General features: G+C 46.7%; 1 protein-coding gene across 1 annotated transcript in view; it reads right to left on the bottom strand.

Annotated features, from left to right (window-relative positions):
• The window catches only part of col7a1 (collagen, type VII, alpha 1), a 49752-nt gene that overhangs the window by 19504 nt on the left and 17507 nt on the right, over nt 1-12741 (bottom strand). Inside the window, exons 15-66 of the mRNA XM_084019577.1 lie at nt 12583-12708; nt 12351-12497; nt 11993-12115; nt 11582-11848; nt 11280-11423; nt 11055-11186; nt 10768-10914; nt 10370-10495; nt 10129-10278; nt 9911-10047; nt 9698-9824; nt 9465-9608; nt 8815-8984; nt 8646-8681; nt 8476-8502; nt 8340-8384; nt 8134-8253; nt 7979-8050; nt 7848-7883; nt 7704-7757; nt 7506-7580; nt 7266-7379; nt 6498-6524; nt 6343-6396; nt 6161-6232; nt 6006-6065; nt 5690-5725; nt 5567-5611; nt 5370-5405; nt 5226-5270; nt 5068-5103; nt 4891-4926; nt 4731-4763; nt 4565-4636; nt 4388-4444; nt 4183-4218; nt 4016-4096; nt 3314-3349; nt 3133-3177; nt 2950-3021; nt 2789-2833; nt 2657-2692; nt 2511-2552; nt 2339-2419; nt 2155-2190; nt 2014-2049; nt 1707-1787; nt 1513-1548; nt 816-887; nt 647-691; nt 240-275; nt 9-44 (exon numbers count right to left, since the gene is read on the bottom strand). Coding sequence (XP_083875703.1) covers nt 9-44; nt 240-275; nt 647-691; nt 816-887; nt 1513-1548; nt 1707-1787; nt 2014-2049; nt 2155-2190; nt 2339-2419; nt 2511-2552; nt 2657-2692; nt 2789-2833; nt 2950-3021; nt 3133-3177; nt 3314-3349; nt 4016-4096; nt 4183-4218; nt 4388-4444; nt 4565-4636; nt 4731-4763; nt 4891-4926; nt 5068-5103; nt 5226-5270; nt 5370-5405; nt 5567-5611; nt 5690-5725; nt 6006-6065; nt 6161-6232; nt 6343-6396; nt 6498-6524; nt 7266-7379; nt 7506-7580; nt 7704-7757; nt 7848-7883; nt 7979-8050; nt 8134-8253; nt 8340-8384; nt 8476-8502; nt 8646-8681; nt 8815-8984; nt 9465-9608; nt 9698-9824; nt 9911-10047; nt 10129-10278; nt 10370-10495; nt 10768-10914; nt 11055-11186; nt 11280-11423; nt 11582-11848; nt 11993-12115; nt 12351-12497; nt 12583-12708 — 3980 coding nt within the window. The remainder of the gene's footprint in view (nt 1-8; nt 45-239; nt 276-646; nt 692-815; nt 888-1512; nt 1549-1706; nt 1788-2013; nt 2050-2154; nt 2191-2338; nt 2420-2510; nt 2553-2656; nt 2693-2788; nt 2834-2949; nt 3022-3132; nt 3178-3313; nt 3350-4015; nt 4097-4182; nt 4219-4387; nt 4445-4564; nt 4637-4730; nt 4764-4890; nt 4927-5067; nt 5104-5225; nt 5271-5369; nt 5406-5566; nt 5612-5689; nt 5726-6005; nt 6066-6160; nt 6233-6342; nt 6397-6497; nt 6525-7265; nt 7380-7505; nt 7581-7703; nt 7758-7847; nt 7884-7978; nt 8051-8133; nt 8254-8339; nt 8385-8475; nt 8503-8645; nt 8682-8814; nt 8985-9464; nt 9609-9697; nt 9825-9910; nt 10048-10128; nt 10279-10369; nt 10496-10767; nt 10915-11054; nt 11187-11279; nt 11424-11581; nt 11849-11992; nt 12116-12350; nt 12498-12582; nt 12709-12741) is intronic.

Genomic DNA, 12741 nt, shown 5'->3' on the forward strand with positions numbered 1-12741 from the left:
AAACTGACATCTCTTCCAGCTGCTCCCAATTCTCCTTTGTCTCCCTGCAGATGAAAGACAGCAGAGTCAGATTCACAGTCGTCACAAACAATGTTCTAAAAAGACATTCAAGTATTATCTGACTTTACTTTTCTCTGTGTGTCGTATTAAAAACACTTGCAAACATAATGAATGAAACCCTATTTGACTAAAAGCTCATCCTATCAAATGATGGTGTAACCTGATAAAAAGCCACAAACCTTCCTGCCGTCTTCACCCGGCACGCCGTCCTCGCCCTGGAAGTCGGAAAACAAAAAAGGCATCACAGACTCAAACAAACCAACACACTGAAGAATGGCCGCTCTGCTGCGGGAGCGCTCCCATAATTCATTGCCACTGCATCGAAGACTCACTTAAGACGAGCGTAATGCAGCCGAGCCCGACATAAATGTCCTCTCTGCTTTATTGTCGACGCCATTACCAAATTAGAGAATGATAGAGAGACATGCTAAGAGGGAAAAACCCGCTGAACAACATTCATATTCTGACTGTTTGCAATAAATATCACAGCATGTCAGTCAAGCCGAGAATAACATCTTTCACAGCATGTCAGGCAGAGTGGACATTTCATTCATTCAGCTGAGAAGGTATTATAGTAAGGAGTTACCATTTTGCCAGCAGCACCAGGTTTGCCATTTTCACCTGCTTTCCCCTGAAATACGACACATAACTACGGTCAAAAACACACTGAAATGTAGAGAAACAAAACGAATGGAATGGAGTGAAACGTAAATACAAAAATAAAAGTGTGTGTGTGTGTGTGTCTACGCGCTCACAGGTGTCCCCGCTGTTCCTGGAGGCCCAACAGGCCCCGAGGGGCCCTGTTCCCCTCTAAGTCCTGGTAAACCCTGTGAATCAAACCAACGCACATCACAGTGAGTAATTAACCTCAGTTTTATTCAGATTAAATTCCTGCTAAACTAATACAGATTTGCTCAAATTTGGCGCTTTATTGCGGGGATGTACGGACAGTTAAAGGAGAGCTCAAAATCTATTATTCAGTAGTTTCAAAGTGCAGCACCACTGAGCAGACATGACTGAAATAGCAACTGCAATTTCTTTTGGATGAACAGCAGCAGCGAAGGATCATGTGTCTTCCCCTCAAAACAGGATTTAGACTCTTTAACTACACTGTAAATTGAGCACTCGAGGGCTCCCGGAATCTTTATTATGATCAATATTACATAATAGTCTCCTGTGACACCGGACTGGCCTGGAGATGTATTTCCCGACAGTCGGCTTATGCAACCGGCCGCGGGAGTGAGGACTGAACGTGACCACCTCCACAGTGCCCTCTGCAGCTCGTACTCAGGAAGTGCATACGTGTTTGCAATTCAGAGGCGTTTACTGGAAATGTGTTTAAAACAGAATTTGCAAGATAGCAAGATCAAAACCAGAAGCAAAAATGTGATACTAATGCAATATCAGGGATACGTGCTTTTTTCAAACAAACACAGTAACAATTGAACTCACATCCCTCCCAGGATCCCCCTGTTTCCCTGAATCCCCCTGTAATACAAAGAAAAACACAAATACATGAGCAACACTTTGAGCAACCATTGAGGCCACACACACACACACACACACACACACACACACACACACACACACACACACACACACACACACACACACACACAATGTGATTTATAAGAGAAGCTGCGTACCCTCTGACCAGGGGGTCCGGCAGCACCTGGTTTACCATCCAGACCAGGACGTCCATCTATCCCCGATGTTCCTCTCTCTCCCTGATCACACAGACGTTTACGGTTAGAAAACACACATTTCAATCAGAGCAGCTTAAGTGGCACAATTCAAAGTGAAGCTTTCTGCCAGCCCCTCTGGGAGAAACTGAAGGACAGCGAGAACTGCCAGGTTTCTTTTCTTTTCTTCTTCTTTCAATATTGACAAAATGACACAGCTCAGTTCAGAAGGTGATATTGTGACGACCGGCCGCACCGATTGATTTCAAACCTTCTCTCCAGGCGCTCCTCGCTCCCCGGCGTCACCCTGGACACATTAGAGGTGGGAAGGATGTAAATGTGCGTGAAAGGAAATGAGCAAATAATTGACATTGAGTTTAAGTCGAGAAGAAGTGACAGAAAGCAGACTTACTCTGGTACCGGCGGGTCCACGTTGTCCCTCGGGACCCTTTAAATGCAGCGGAGAAAGAACATCAGTCAGGCATGCAACATCGACAGGAAACGAGGGTCACTACACGTCCAGGTGCATACGCCTCACGATGGGTTATCAGATGCACAGAAAGCATTGACCAAATTGAAGAATGAGGGAAACTCACTCGTAGGCCCGGGGCTCCGGGAGTCCCCCCCTCGCCTTTGGGGCCTTTGCCACCGTGCTCTCCTGGGTCGCCGTCCTCACCCTGGATATCACAATGATGTTGAACATTTCTAATCATGACATTTTTGGGAGATTTTTCCAACTGACAAGCTCTCCACAGATACCGGACCTACCTTCTCTCCTCTCTCTCCCTTCAGCTGGCCCTGGATGTCGGCCTGTTGAAAAGTCACGTATAAAAATTGGGGATGTGTGAGATGTAGGAAGTGAAAATGTTTTTATCAATTACGGTTTAAGTTACAGTACAGGGTGACGCACTCACCACTTTCCCCGGTGGTCCCGGAGGCCCTTGGGGTCCCTTGAAGAAGAGGGTGAAATGTGTGAGCCGGCCGACAGCGGACATAAAATGGTATTTAAGCACTTTGTGACTAAATTAAAAAAGCAGAGAACAAACCAGTTCTCCTCTCTCTCCTCTCAGTCCCGCGGGTCCAGGGTTGCCCTGTGAGTGAACACAGACCAATGTATGCTGAGTAGCTGACCTTCCTCACGTTTCTTCTCTCAAGACGGAAAAGAACAAGAGCATATTGAAAAGCTGTGTATGATGAGAAATCTCACGTTTCGTCCGTTCCCTCCCGGGTCTCCTGCATCCCCTTTCTCTCCTGCCCGACCTGGCTGACCAGCCAGTCCCTGAGGAGGGGGGGGCAATCAAAAATACCTGTTAACTCAACTTTACATTGATGGTTTTAAAGATTTAGAATGAAACGTGACTCTTAAATGTATCCTAGACACTCGTCTCACCCTCAGTCCTCTTTCTCCTGACTTCCCTGGAAGTCCAGATTCCCCCTGATGAAAAGCAGGTTCAAACACAAAAGAGACATTTTCAGTGATGTATACACACTGATCTTACTCAATCAACACACACATGTATGATGAGAGTGGATATCAAGCATTGGTATCAATAAGAGGAAGGTATACTCACAGGCGTGCCTTCGTCACCCTTGTCTCCTCTCTCTCCCTGGAAGAAATAAGTATTCACACCAACATATCACTTTATGCAAGATCATTTTAACTGGGGGAAAACCTTGATTGAGTTAAAAAAATGTCTACAATTTCATCTCTATGTAGCAGGGTAGAGAACAAATAGAAAAGAAGTTGTGAGGAAAGTGTTGTCGTGCACACACAGTGTGTTTTACCTCTAAAGTGGCATCATTAAAAAGAGAGGCATGTTGGGGGGAACAGAAGAGAGCTGAACAGGCGGTCTGATCGTTGATTACAGCGCTGAGAGCAACACGCAACAATAACGCTACCTGCTCGACTATGATTTTACAACAGCTCAATGTAATGACTGCTCTGCGTAAAGAAAACCACTAAAGCAAAGACGAGATCACTAGGGCCGCGGCTAACAATAGATTTGATTTTTTAATTAGCGGTTGGTTTTCTTCTTCAATTGTCGTCAATAACTTGTTACAAATTTGTGATAAATGCTGCAATTTCCCAAGTCGACATCTTCATTCCAAAGATACAGTTTAGATTCAATGCTATAAAACAGAGGAGAGCAGTTTGTCTCTCAGAGATGCTGTAGCAAAGGTACCATTTGATTATCTCTACTCACATACTACATCCGGCTGTACGTACATGATATTGAAAATGTGTGGGGAAGATTGAATGGAACCATCCTCACCTGTTTCCCAGGAACACCAGGCTTCCCTGGGATTCCTGGCCGCCCGTCCTCCCCCCTCTCTGCTGGTTCACCTGCATCTCCCTAATGAACAGTTAAAAGGCCAGTTTCACAATCTGACAAACCAAAAGGCTACGAACACAAAAACAGAAACACGGCGGGCCCCTCACCTTGGCTCCCGGCTTTCCACTGATGCCAGCGAGTCCCTGAGGGAAGAGCACATGTGTTTGGGTCGGAGCGGGTTTTGGGGCATGACTTACACTGACAGGTGGCACGAGAGAACATGAATAATGGATGCTACTGTCAGGCATACATCACAGCAGCTGTAAACGTCACGGTTGTGGCATTTGGTGTTTTTTATAAAGTGGAACTCACCCGCTCTCCTGGCTCCCCTTTAAGTCCCACAGCTGACCCCCCTGACCCTGGAGACCCCTTGCAAAATGGCCGGGAGGAGAAGGAATGTAATTCAGAAAGACGTCACCGCACAAACATTGCATCATCATCATCATCATCATCATCATCATCATCATCATCATCCCCCTGGTTACTCACTTTCTCTCCTCTCTGTCCAGAATCTCCCTTTTCCCCCCGCAGCCCCTCGGGACCAGACAGGCCTCGGTCGCCCTTTAGGACAGCAAAGGACATGAAACACACCGGGGGTGAAGGGACAGCAAGTTCTGCTAAAATGAAAAAGTGTTACGAGATCACGACATCTTACCTGTTCCCCTTTCTTCCCGGGAAAGCCTGTAGCCTGCATGATCCCAGTAACATCATCATGTCATCAGATAGTCACAGGCATTAAGTGCATATTCAAAATGAAAGGACAGATAAACGATTATATGTTATGATTACTCCCTCCCCTTTATCTGATAACTCACAGTTCTGCCCGGCTCTCCGCGTGCACCCTCGTTTCCCTGGAAACAGACAGGTCCAATTGTTCTTTCATCTTTGCTTGGAAATTAATTTCATCAGATTATGAAACGCTCTGTGATGGAATCACGTTTCTGTTGACCCGCTGCTTCTTGTATGATTACATTTAATTTAATCAGCCTCACCTTTTCTCCCGGCGCTCCGGTGGGCCCCGCTAAACCCTGAGGACAAATGGAAAGACTCATTTGTGAGACTCTCTTTGCATTCATAACAATCAGCGGAGATGAAACAAAAAGGAACGCCGACGTCATCAGCCGATACTACGCGGCAGTCTGTTACTCACTCTCAGCCCTGTTGCTCCCGCGAGGCCCGGCTTCCCTGGGTCCCCCTGCCAGATGACATTATTCAGATAACAGCACACAATCCCACTAAAAGGAGAGGATGTCAACGGTTACATTTAAAACCACAGCAACACTGCTATACTCACTCTCTCCCCAGCTTCACCAGCCGGTCCTCTCTCCCCCTGCAAAACGACACATGACCAAAGTCACATCCTGTGAATGAAAACCTGCATCTAACAGAAAACTGTGACTGCTGCATAAACACTACAGACTATGGCTATAACCGGTGCCACATCTAGACTGTTAAAATCCACACACGGACGTGCACATACTTAGCACTCACCCTGTCTCCCTGTGATCCAGCCTCACCCGGCTGTCCTCGGTCCCCCTATCAGGACAGACAGTGACAGACATCATCCCTCCATTAAACAGCTTTCAGCAGGAGTGATTCTTACCTTTATCTTACCTTGCCACCAATTTCTCCCGGAGGCCCTCGGGGTCCCTGAAAGACATGACCACAATGCTCGATCATCGCTTCCATCAAGGGCGATGTGTTTTGTGTGCTCGACTATTAGACAGCAGGGAATCTCAAAAATGACATGATTATGAGGTTTGATTTCATAAGCACAGAAACAGAGCCGCCGGTCGCAGATGAAAAGATTTGTGATTAGTGTAATGAGGACTGTGTAGCAGAGGTGTGTGCTCTCCATGTATTCATGTTGTGGGGAACAGATTCTTTATCGTGACGTCAGCCGTCAAAAATTGCCACACCCTCCACCTACCCTGTCCCCAGGGTCTCCTTGTCTGCCTGCAGGTCCAAGCACCCCATCGCCACCATCGCCCTGAAAAAAACAAGCAACCACAAGCCATGGCTTTGTTACACACCCACCTCACTCATGAGCTCAAATGCTCATACACTGAATCAATCTTCGGCTACCTTGTCTCCTTTGCTGCCCTGAGGTCCCGCTGGCCCTCTAGGACTCTGAGCCCCTGGAGGTCCTGGAGGACCCTGATAATAAAAATGCAATTAGTGAATGCAAAACACACACCCAAGTGCACACACGAGTTCATCTGCAAAGCCAGCGTGTCAGCACATCGGCAGTGATTGGCAGCACTTACTGGGGAGCCTGCGTCGCCCTTCACTGCGACCCCGCTGCCGACTCCTGGAGGTCCCTGTCAGCACAGAGAGATACGTGTCGAGGATCATTATGGGTACATGCTCCTCGGGAGATTCTGCAGTGAGAGGACAAGCTGGTGGTGATGGTGTGACTCACCCTATCTCCTGGCCTGCCCTGGTCTCCCTACAGAACGGGACGGAGGGGGAACGTTGTTGTTAGGACACATTTCTCTAAACACACCGTTTACATTCACATCCACCTCTATGTTACTGCACATAGCGTCTCAACGTTAAGATAAACTAGTAAAAATTAAAATCGATGACAACAGCACCAGGACGAAGATGAAAATGATTGACATGATAGAAATAAGTTATTCTTTTTAATCCACAGAAAACAGCCGCTTCCAATACTGAGGAATTAAAAAAGGTTGAAATGGTAATTGGCTGGGAAATACTATCTAACAAGAAATATCAAAGTGTTTATTGGATGCAGTAGAAATGAGAGGAAATCGTTAATATCGCTTGAAAAAAAATTTGAAAAAAAAAAGATACACTTAAAGTGATACTGTGTAATAAGGATACTTCTTAGCTTTCCAGGCACATACAGGAAATGCTCAAACCTCCACTGAAGAGTTACTAGTAAGTGGCTCACTGCTACCACCTTGTGCATAAGTCCGACAACAACAGCTTCATCTTGGAGGAGTGGCTGCAGCGAAAATCCAACTCCATTAACAATTTAATAAGCTCTCTAAATAAATCGACGAGAAGGTTTTTTTTTTATAGTCGATAATTAACATAACAAAATGTAGTTAGTTAGAGTTTAAACAGCCACACAATAAAACTGAGGCTCTAAGATGTTTTCTTGCAAAACAACCTGAATATTTAAGATATTTTATTGAGAATAATCTCAAAGGAGGAGGCTAACCTTAATGGAGAGTCCTGGTGTTCCCGGTATACCTGGGCGACCATCCCGACCAGGTGTCCCCGGAGCTCCAGCCTCACCTTTGATCCCATCGCTGCCTGGCAGACCAGGGGTAGCCTTAGTACACAACACAAACACCGGTCAGTATACAGACATGTATAGTAAGGACCACTCTGGGATTTAGGAAGAATTTGGCCATAAAAAGCTTATTTAACATTGAAGTGGACCCAGTGACTTTCTTACCGGTATTCCTGGGATTCCTGGCTCGCCTTTCCTCCCTGGAAGACCCCCTCCTGATATAGCCACGCCCGATTCCCCCTAAAGCATCAGCAAAGCGCCGTGAACACGCACACAATCACTTTGCTCTCAGTCTCTTTCAAACACAAACACATTACAGACACTCGCGTTAGGAAAAAGGTCAGAAATGATCACTCAGCTCACCCTTTCACCTTTACCTCCCTTTGGCCCCTGGGGCCCTGACACACCATCTTCACCCTAGAACAATAAAAAAAAAGGAAGCACTGTATTGAATGTTGAAATATGCACATAAACAATCTGCAGGTCTAGAAACGGAGTATGACTCACTCGGTCCCCTCTGATTCCAGGTTGGCCCTGTGAACCCTGCAGACACAAAAACAACATCACTGTCACCTCTGTGAGCATATGACAACATGAACGCGTCCAATGGGTCTGTGGGTTCTGGTCCCCCGACTCACCGGGACCCCTGCATTTCCAGAGGCGCCCGGTCGTCCTGGCAACCCTGGATTTCCATCAATGCCAGGAAAACCCTAAACGGAAGATAAACGGTTACTTCAGTCCTCATGAAGGAAGTTTGATATATTTGTTTTTGTATGGCGTTAGCTGCACTCACTCTCTCCCCCTTTGCTCCTTTCGTGCCCACTGAGGGGTCAATCGGGTCGGTGTGGCCTGGTGTACCTGGGCGTCCTTCAGGTCCTCTGGGGCCATCTCTCCCAGGCTGACCATCACGGCCCTTCATCACACACACATATATAGACACCACGTTAGTATATACGACCAATAACATTTAGAAAAATCACATGTAAATGAATGACTCACGGGATCTCCCTTGCGTCCATCGACACCATCTCTTCCTCTCTCACCCTGCGGAGTCAAAGAAAGACTGGCCTATCAAAGCTGAAAACACAAATGACTTGGAGAGTGGTAAAACATGTATTCGCTTCCTGTACTGCACCTTTTCTCCCCGTTCTCCCCTCTCACCCTGAAAGAAATTGGAAAGATTAAAATTCATAAAAGCAAACAGCATGGAGGAGGATGTTTCTGGCAGTTATTAAGTCTACAGTACAACATTATCACAGGTGCAAAGGAGTTAATACAGCATGAAAGCACAGTTGGAGAACTCACCTGAGGGCAATGAGTGGTACACGGGGCTGGACCTACCTAAAAAAGGAGAGAAACATCAGGCTCAGATCAGAGAGGTTTTTTTTTATTATATCCGAATATATATTAGAGTAATTATTCCATGCCATTAAAAAAAAAAAAAAAAAACACATTTTCTCAGGTTTCTTCTTACATCTGGTATTCTGGCAATGCCACAGAGCAAGTCTGCCAGTTCAGTTTGTACGCTGTCCAACTGTGCTGCATCATGGACGTACAGGATGTTCTGGGTACTGCCATCCGTCACCGCCCGACGCAGCTCCTCCGTATCTGCCTGCTCTATACCCACTGCTAACACTGTGACACCTAGCAGACACACACACACACACACACACACACAGACACACACACACACACACACACACACACACACATTAAAGTTTTGTCTCAGGCAACTGGACTTGCTTTAGGTTTTTGAAGACGGGGGCATCAGTAACAGGTCCAGTGACTTAAAGGAATACTTCACCACAAAATGACCATTCATTTGTATTTCAATTACTCCTCCTATGTAACTTTGAGTTCTTGAAGAAAACTTCTCACATCAAACTAAGAATCAAAACAACCAACAAAAAAACAGAGAAAAGGTGCAAAGAATTGCAAATAAGCAAATGAACATATGCATGACGTATTCCTTTATGACAATTTTTAGGAAATGATCATTTAAAATCAGTTGCAGACACTTCTATCGCTTGGACGGCGACTAAAGTGATCTTGTAGGTGAAGGTAGTTACATCCAACCAGGTTAAAGCAAATTGTAAATGTCGTTGACAGATGACTGCAGCACACCTGCGGCCCTGAGACTGCTGGCTGCAACAGTCAGGTTGTCGGCTGACTTCCTGTCAGTGATGATGACGACAGCACCGGGGACCCTCGGTCTCCGTCCAGCCGAGGGGGTCAGAAGGTACTGCATGGTGTATGACACCGCCTCGCCTGCAGAGGGAGACAGAAATATAAAACTTCTTATGCACACACGTCGAGCAGCAAGTACAGCCATGGAGAGAAAGAAAAAAAAAACTGACCGATGTTATTCCCGGGGCTTTCATAAAACGGTGTGGACTGGATCTCTTTTAGAAGTGTGTCAGACCCGGTATGGCGACTAAGCAGGAACCATAATTTGGGTCTGTAACCGTAAACTACAACTCCCACCTGAAGAGAAAGATAATCAACATGTTAGACGTCTAGAAAAGACCTCTCCACACCACGTTTTGAGACGTATCCTCTTAGAGCTGCACCTGAGAGTCGCGGGGCCCGATAGTGTTGAGCGAGCCCGCTGCACTCGTGAGGAGTTGGCGCAGAGGCCTCGCGAGGTTAATCCGATCGGTCGACGCCGGCACCAGAAACACCACATCCAGACGGCCGCCCACACACACTGCAGACAGGGAGGTGTGTAGATGAAGTACGGCATCCAAGAGGCGTTTGTGGCGAGTATGCTGGATGAGGAATGCGTTACCAGTGTGTTCATCAACAGAGCTCTCGGTTCCCAGTCCGGCTTCAAAGGTGGGCTGCACGGTGAAGTGGTAGCGACGGCCCAAACGCAGCCCGGTCACCAGGTAGGAGCTGGACGCAGCAGGCAGGGTCACGGACAAGCCTCGGCCGCCATCTGAGAGGGGTGAACAGTCAGGATGACGGGACTGTAGAGCAGGCGGAGACTCGAAGAAAGACATTATAACACATATAATAACATGTTTCACCTGTTTCAACCTTCCAGCGTAGAATATATCCTGTGGCTCCTGGTAGTGAAGTCCAGGCAAGCCGCACAGAATTCTGGGTAACCTCCGCCACTCTTATAGTTGTAGGTAACTGAGGGGTGGTACCGGCTGTATACACAGATACAGGGGAGTATTCATTCAATATAAATGTTAAAGTATAAAACATGTAAAAAATAGAATTTAAATATAAGATTTTTTATAGAGCGCAATGTTATGCTATGTGTGTCATTTGTGAAAAGCATCAATTACTGTTCAATCCATCCATTCTCTAAAGAAGACTTTTAAATCCATACATCCATGGGTTTTTCTCTATTCGACACGTTCTAGTGAGTTAAACAAAAACTTGTAATAATGTCTAAATAAAGGAAGACAGTACTCACGTGTGGTGACTCGGACAGTCACAGGTGGTCCCTCACTGTTTTGAACTAAAGCCACGACCTGCACCTCGTACTGGGCTCCGGGGTCCAACCGATCCAAGTCCACCGCTGTCACATCTCCCCCCACGACTTGTCTCCTCTCCTCACCGCCTGCAGCAGGACAGAGTCACGACAGTGAGAAGGGTTTCTCCATCCACACCGAGGTATAGGTACCTCATTCAACATTAGCATTAGTGCATCGATCTGTGTGAGAGGATTTTATCTTAATAAGGGACCGGCAACAGGTCTACCGTCTGTTCTCCTCCAGGTCACACGATAAGCCGTCGCTCCCTGCACGCCGACCCAAGTGACCCGGACGACCTCTCCGCGACCCCTCTGGATTTGCACTGACGTCACAGTGCCGACCACAGACTGATCGGACTCTGAAGGTTGGGCCAAGAAGCAATCACTCAGTTATTTTTTTATTCCCTTACTAATAGACAAGTTTGTGTGTGTTTGACAGCTCAGTGTTGTACCTGTTCTGATATTCAGGGTGGCAGGACTTCCCTCTCGGGAGCCAATAAGTGGAGAAACTGAGAGACTGTAGGCCGAATCTGCCTGCAGTCCATCGATGGTGTAGGAAGAGACGTCGGCGGCCACGTTACGAGTTGTTTCAACTCCTGCACCAGCAAAAATAAAAAAATGTAAACTACAGACATACTGTATGAGGTTGGAAGAGGCCGACAGCCAGATCACTGATCATCAAAACGATTACTACTCTTCTTTATATCACCCTGCATCTGTGGAATACTGAGTATTAATCCTGATCATTGCTCACCATCATCACGCCGCCAAGTGACCTTATAGCCGGTTGCCCGAGCAACACGTGCCCATGTAATGCGTATCCTCTGAGACGTGACGTCAACGATGCGAAGGCCAGCCACGGATCCTGCGTGGGGATTAGTCCGACTAGACAGCGGGACCACCTCGCCAACGCGCTGATCAACCATAGCTGCAACACCAATGACCAGAGCCTCATCCGGTTGCAGGCCGTCTATGGTGTAGGCTGTGACCTCCGCCCCCACGACATGCGCCTGCTCTGCATCTGCAAGGCAGACCATAATATTATATAAAATCAAGCACATAAAAAAGCAATGAAAGATATAAAACAGTCAGTCGCTGATGCAATAGCGAAAACAATAATACGGGATTCAGAATGATCGCATGCATATTACAGCATTACACTTACTGTTGCCTTGTCTCCAAGTAACCCTGTAACCCGTCGCCCCAACAGCACCCGTCCAAGCAATTCTAATTCTCCGACTGTTAGCGTGTGTCACTCTGAGTCTAGTCACTCTGCCGACGCCGTGCTCTGAAATGAAGGACGTACAATGAACACGATGTATTCATCTTTTTAAGAAAGCCTTTATAATAACATACAGTATATTGACCAGTATTTCAAAAGATAAATGAGAGACTTTGATGACAGCTAATGTAAATGTACAGCAAAGTTATGGAATTAATTACAAATCGGATGGCAATTTAAGTTTACGCTGTGATTGGGGAAAATAGCATGAAGCACACAGCAGTGTCATTGCTAAGCCCACCTGGTTTGATGGAGAAAATAACCGTTTCTCCTTCAATTTCTCCCACCAGAGCGGTCACACTGACATCATAAGACACGCCCACTGTCAGGTCTCGGAGGTCAAGGGTCGCCTGGTTTCCTGGGATGAGCTGTGTTTCCTCTAATCCGACTGACGAGACAAGAAACATACTGTTATCACAAGAATGTTTTCTTTCATATATATAAGCACTAAAACATCTAAATGAATAAAGCACCTTCTCTGTTCAGGATAACGATGCGATACTGCGTGGCCCCGGCTACGCCCGTCCAGCCGAGTCTGACAGTACTACCCAGAGACTCCACGACCCTCAGGTTGGACACCTTTCCCACCGGCTGATCTCCTGCAACACCAGAGGATCAGGACGCTCATAAAA

The sequence above is a fragment of the Eutrigla gurnardus genome, assembly GCF_963514095.1.
Source record: "Eutrigla gurnardus genome assembly, chromosome: 2".
Taxonomy (NCBI): domain Eukaryota; kingdom Metazoa; phylum Chordata; class Actinopteri; order Perciformes; family Triglidae; genus Eutrigla; species Eutrigla gurnardus.